General features: G+C 36.6%; 1 protein-coding gene across 1 annotated transcript; it reads right to left on the reverse strand.

The window, feature by feature from the left end:
* Window positions 1–205: 205 nt before the first annotated feature.
* On the reverse strand, window positions 206–3,823 carry LOC106668445. Its single transcript, XM_014397222.2, has 2 exons — window positions 1,833–3,823; window positions 206–1,706 (listed from the first exon to the last, which is right to left on the reverse strand). Exons 1-2 carry the CDS (start codon window positions 2,388–2,390, stop codon window positions 243–245), a joined length of 2,022 nt encoding a protein of 673 aa, XP_014252708.1. The 5' UTR covers window positions 2,391–3,823; the 3' UTR covers window positions 206–242.
* Window positions 3,824–6,300: the final 2,477 nt, after the last annotated feature.

Consider the following 6,300-nt stretch of genomic DNA (forward strand, 5'->3'; position numbering starts at 1 on the left):
ATTGTATGCTGTTCGTTGGAGCAATAATGAGTACTCCATCTACCAAATAGGTGTGAATGAATTCAGTTTTATGAATGCGTACTGAATGTGTGTTGTCATATTTTATATGCGCTCGGGGGTGAAACAGCAAAGCTGTCGTGTTCTTAAATACATATATATAAATATACTATAAATAATTTCTTCAAAATTGATATATTTGCAACCGGTGAAAAATTATAATGTGTAAAAAACAAAATAAAAAATTATCTTGAAACATTTGTTCCCACATAAGGTTTATTCAATGTAACAGAAAGAATTACACCTGCGAATAGAACGATGTTAGTCAGATAACACCCGCCAAAAATTAAATAATCTTTCTTCAACAAATTGAGTTTTCTGTAGGTCCAATAAACAGCGAGAATGGCGTTGACGATGTGGACATCGAAGGACAACAACGCCAAACAAAATACTCTAATTGGGGGCGGTGAGTGTACAAAAATAAACCGTAAGTAGTAAATGAGAACGATTGATGTGGACATGCTATAAAGTGCCATCGGCGGAAGGTCCCAGATGGCATCAACCCGAGTAGGAAGATCGACGTCATATTTCATGATGGTGTCCCCGGAAATGACGTGGCTGTACGATTTCGGCTTGAAATGAAACTTAAAACTGTTCTTGTACAACTCTGAAGATACTTGGTACGTTCCCGATTCCAAGAAAAAAACTTTTTGCTTTGTAAGTTTTGGCATTTTGATTGTATGTGAAACCGGTTTACCTCTCAATGTCAGCCCTTCGAAGAGAAGCTCCAGATCTGGTGAATCGGGCAGGGCGTTAATGAAAAGCAATTGGGTCATGGAATGTTTGTTGGTAAAGTTAAACTCCGGTTCGAAATCATCCACCCTGACAAGATCACCGTCGGTCCTGATCACATAAATGACAACGTCGTTTTTCTTCACGACCAAAGACTGAAATGATAACCCCAAATGCCACGAGAGTCGTGAGTTATAAATTATTCCGCGACATATGCCATACTCATCGTCCACATCGATGTTGCTCACGTAGTGCGATTTTCCTGGGCTGACAGTTAACGAGCCGGTGAATTGGGAATCTATTGTACTCGAAACGTTCAATGCATTGTGTATTGTCAAAGTGCCCACGTCTACGAAAGACTGTTGGCTGTAAATCATCATTTCAATGCCAGAAACAGTTATTAGGGCTCCGCCAATCAGAACATGTCCTATTGAAAAGTAGATAATGGCCATTTTGTAATTGGTGTCTTTTGTGAAAAAAAACGGAATTATTATGAATTCGAAGACTAAAATTGTGATTACGGACAAAAAGGAGACGGTCATGTCTACCGTTCTAGAAGACAACATAAATTCCCATCGTGATAACGCTGACGCCTCGGTTATCCAACTGATGTAAATCATTTTTACAATGAAAAAGTAACCGACAAAAGGCGATAAAAAAGCAAGAAGTTGCACCAAACTGGTTGTGCGTACTATCACTTCGTGAGTAAGAATATACTCGATCACGTCTACATCGTCCATTGAAGGCATCCGAAAACTGAACCCACCAGAATTTGTGCTCATTGCTGCAGCTCTCCATAATAGTAGTTTACTTCTGTTCCGACGGACTTTGTTGTCAGTGAGGTAACCGTAAGTCATAAAGCATTCAATCATGGATTCGATGGACCTCTCTTTGAAATGGCGATGTATAAGTTTAGACTTGAAAGAGAAAAGCGAAAAGAGAAAAAATGTGAGTGAAATTGCAAACATTGTCATGCTTATTTGAGGATAATATGAACCTCTATGCATTATAAATGTACATAAGCCAAAGAAAATTTCACTTACGTTTCTGGCGATGACTATAAGGACGCACATGTTTTCTATAAACTTGACGTCTTGAGTTATTTCGTACTGGTCAAGCACAAATACAATGTAGACCGGGTTTACAGGAAAAGCGGTATAGATGAGCATTTTCCCCATGTAGTATATCACGGTCAGTAAGATAGATTGGTTTCCTAGAACGCCGATAAGAGAAAATGCCAGAGCCATTAAGTAAATGCCGATTAAGACAATGCTAAAACCGCAGAATATGACTGGCAGCTTCCCGACGTGCGAATCAGTTATCCATGCTAAAATCAATGTTATAATACCATAGGTTAAATCCCAGTAGCAATTTCTCAAGAGGACAGTGTTGTGAGGCACTTTCAACGTAAAGATTTCAAATTCCGACATAAAACGATACATAAATCGGATTATTACCTCCATCCAACAAGCAAACACTGCTAATACTACGACGAAAGGGGGGAATGACCCTACCTCGGCCGATGTCATCCTCGACTGCTTCATAACAGTCCGTCTACGCTTGTACTCTTCATAACTGTGTCCTAACACAGAGATAGGCATATTGTTGTTTTGAAGCTTCTGTCGTAATTTTACAATGTAACGATTACCAAATTATATTAAATACAAACAAACATGTGTATTATTTGAGTTCACCATATGATTGACGATTGCCCATATAGCAAGATTTGTTAGTTTTAAGAAAATAAGTCGATAACTGCTTGAAATATTTGAATTTTGGATTAGCGTATTTCATAAAAAAAGATCCCTGATCTGTTTTCATAGTGCAAAAAAGCTTTTGTATCTTCTTAAAAAATGTTAGCAGTAACGTTTTTCTTTTATAAAGACAGTGTCATTTTAGATAGTACGGCTCAATTTCTCTTGAACCAACGTTGTTCCGAAATTTTGGAAAGGTTTTAAGATTTTAAACAAACAAAATGATGTACTCCGGACTTACAATTTTAAGCCGTAACTCTTAAAACAAATTTAAAACGTAACTCTCATCTTGACCAGGGACTTCGGGACTGTGAATATGACAGGCGTGTAACGTTCCTTGGACCATTGTCGATTTGGGGGCTGAAGAAAACGTCCTTTCATACAAACTATGGTCTGATGAATTCAAGTTCACCTTTAATGGCATACTAATCATTTGGAAATTTCAATCGATGGCAGAGGAAAATCCGAGAATTTTGTACTCATTATCAGGTGGTTCACAAATAAATAAATTGTGCCTTATTTCTACGAAACTCGTGTAAATGGTACTCAGTTCCTCAATTTTCTGTGGTGATTTCGCCAACACTGTTAGATTATGTTCTTCTGCAACAGCAACAAAGAATGATTCTCCAGCTTGATCGATGCCCCGCACACACTTTTTTGCAGGTGAGACGTTATTTGCATCGTTACTTCCGGGATAGGTGGATATGACCTCATGGTATGTTGGGACATTTAAAACACACTATGGCAAAAGATTTCTATCTTCCGTCTCCATTGGAAGAACTAGTCAAAAGACAATTTTTTTGAAAAGGCAGTGACTATTTTCATAACACTTTACGATTGAAATGAAACTGTCGAATCCCCCTTAAGTTCTAGACGTTAATGATGTCCAAATTATAAGAAGATTATATCAAAAGATCAAAGAGATTATAGATGAGAACGGACGAATTTCTGGGGCAGTTGAGTATAAAAGAGGAGTTCGCCCGGGATTTATTTTTTCACCTGCCCTATTCAATAAATACGCTGAATGCACAAGTCAAGTTATCTCAGAAATTTCAGAGGGCTTAAAAATAAATTGTACAACATACGATATACCGTTGATGCTGTGATAATAGAATGATCAATGGAAAAATTGAGCTGTAATAAAAATAGTTATAATGTGAGTGAAATATAAAAATTAAGAAAACTGACTATATGATACTCCAAACAGTTATACTGACTGTTGAGAGTGAAATTCCTTTGGAGAATGGTCGTTATATGGATTAGAATCCTGGAAATTAAAACAAGCCCACGTAATGAAAGTGGAAGCATTTGAGATGTGGCTTTACTGCAGAATATTTAAAATTGCATAGGTTGATCATATCTCTAATGAAGAAGTTCTCCGTCGCATAAAGAAAGGCAACTTGTCTTGTATATAATTTTGTTTTGGTTATATAATGAGAGGAGAAAGGTACAAAAATCTAAGACTGGTTATGCAAGGAAAAATTGATGAACTCTGCTCAAGAGGGAGATATAAAACTTCAAAAACAAAAAGGAGGGAAAATTCAAAAGGTGCGGTTGAGATGGGAAGTTGGTTTCCGTGTGGATCACGATAGCTCAAGTGGTAGAGCAGCGGCGTATCAAGCCGAAGATCGTGGGTTCGAATCCCGCTCGTGCCATTGACTTTTTTATCTCAACTAAAAATCTTAATTAATTGTAATTAGTTATATAGTTAGTATATAGTTTTTTTATATTCTCTGCTAAGAGCATTAAAAATATATATATTTCAAGGGAAGTGCTGGGATTCAAGCCAAGTTGGCCACGGCNGAGCAGCGGCGTATCAAGCCGAAGATCGTGGGTTCGAATCCCGCTCGTGCCATTGACTTTTTTATCTCAACTAAAAACCTTAATTAATTGTAATAGAAAATAGTGCTGATGCTTGCTAACTCTCTCTCGGAGACAGTACGCACAGAAAAAAAATTGCTGGAGCTGATCAATGCACAGCGAAAAAAAGCTTACTTAGGTCCAAGTCATAAGAAATCTGTGTAAATTAATTCTGGAATTATTAATCAGTCGGATTCCATCTCTGGAAATCGCATTATACAGTCATTCGCCATTTTAATTTTGTTCTTTCGCCTCAGGTTTTTTAACGTTTCAAAATGAAAAAGCGATCAAACATCTTGAGGAAAGAAAATTAGTCGACATTACCATTTCAAAATTAAGCCTAATTTTAATTAAAAATTGATTGAGGCCGAATGTAGGTAATAAAATGATTTTAGGGGCGTCGGTGGCCGCAACGTTTTCGGCGTTGACGCGGCGCTCATCACTGTAGGGTAACGGGCCCGGGTTCGAATCCAGCGGACCTGCATTCTTACCTGACATACTTACAAATGGGAATTTTTTCAAAACCACCGGCACCCCGAGGGTTTATACGACCTCTGCTGTTGCAAACCCTCGTTAAAAAAAAAAAAAAAATTATTCTGTAAGACGTAATCTCGAATGGTCAAATATACCACTAATGACAATTTTTGTTCGGATTATTGATTCCTGTATTATAAACATCTTCACCCCGTTTATTTGCTTGAGGTGGAGTAAGAAAAAGGCTCGACTCAAAAGAAAAGAACAAACAGGAAAAAGCATTGACCTAATTCTGTACTATTCCGTTCATTTGTACCCAACCCAGTCTTAAGGGATTTTTTCCAGTTTATTTATTTCTTCCTAATTCCGAAGCAGCCGCAAAGATGCTAGAAACAATCAATTACGCAAGCAGGCCGAATCAGACTGTATCGCGACTCGGTTTTGCAACCTGGATCATTTCCTCCAAGATCCGTAGCAATGCGAAATTATATTTAGTCAATTGTTGTAGTTAGTATGTTTCGCTGAGTTAAAAAAAAAAAAAAATTAAATCCGAATCTGTCTCCGGAGTCGTAAACATCATTTTAACTTAATGTAACCAAGTATTTTATGTAATAAATAATACAAATCTCTTTTTAAAAACGCATGTCGTCAATCCTAAATTATAACATACACATGTGTACACACATTACATATACTAATTTAGAATAATTTGGAATACGCAAAAATTATTTTTAAGTAAAAAAATGTTTAATATATTTGAGTTTTGCATTTATTTAATTTTAATTTTCAGGTATGTTGATAAATTTAAAATCAAGGCCTGAAAAAGCTCACTATGTATTATATGCTTAATAAAATTTTCAATTCTATCCAACTTTGGACCAAGCAATTAGCATTAACCAAAATATGCTTTTGCATTGATTTTCAATTATTTAAATGTTTATTATTGTTTGCTCTCAAATTTCTAACCTTTACCAGTTTCTAGAATACACGGCAGTAATAAGATCTAGATAAACCTGGTGGAAGAAATCTCAACAAAAAGTAGCTACCCAAACATTAGGCAGCATACAAAGACTAGCAAACCTATGTATCACAGGGGAAATGAGAACAACCCCTACAAATGCATTATAAACTCTGCTAAACCTACCTTCATAGGAAATATTTATACAAGGAGAAGCTAGGAAATGCTCACATAGGCTCCAAAAACAATTAAATTGGAAAGGAACTAAACAATTCGGCCATACAACCATAATCAACAAAATCAGACGCCCATTATTAGAAATGGGGTCTGACTATATGATCCCAAAAACATTTTTCACAACTTCGTACAAAGTCTCAACGGACTATAAAGGAGAGGAGAACACACGAGAGCATCAGATACAATTACATGGTATACTGATGCCTCCTAAACAAACGAAGAACCGAA

The sequence above is a fragment of the Cimex lectularius genome, unplaced genomic scaffold (genome assembly GCF_000648675.2).
Source record: "Cimex lectularius strain Harlan isolate CLEC.00 unplaced genomic scaffold, Clec_2.1 scaffold144, whole genome shotgun sequence".
Taxonomy (NCBI): Eukaryota; Metazoa; Arthropoda; class Insecta; order Hemiptera; family Cimicidae; genus Cimex; species Cimex lectularius.

Bases quoted from the DNA above. Each gene is read 5' to 3' on its own strand.
- LOC106668445 (XM_014397222.2), bottom strand. From the start codon at position 2,390: ATGCCTATCTCTGTGTTAGGACACAGTTATGAAGAGTACAAGCGTAGA. The intron at 1,707-1,832 runs GTAAGTGAAATT...TTCTCTTTCAAG, and splicing joins TTATAGTCATCGCCAGAAAC to TCTAAACTTATACATCGCCA.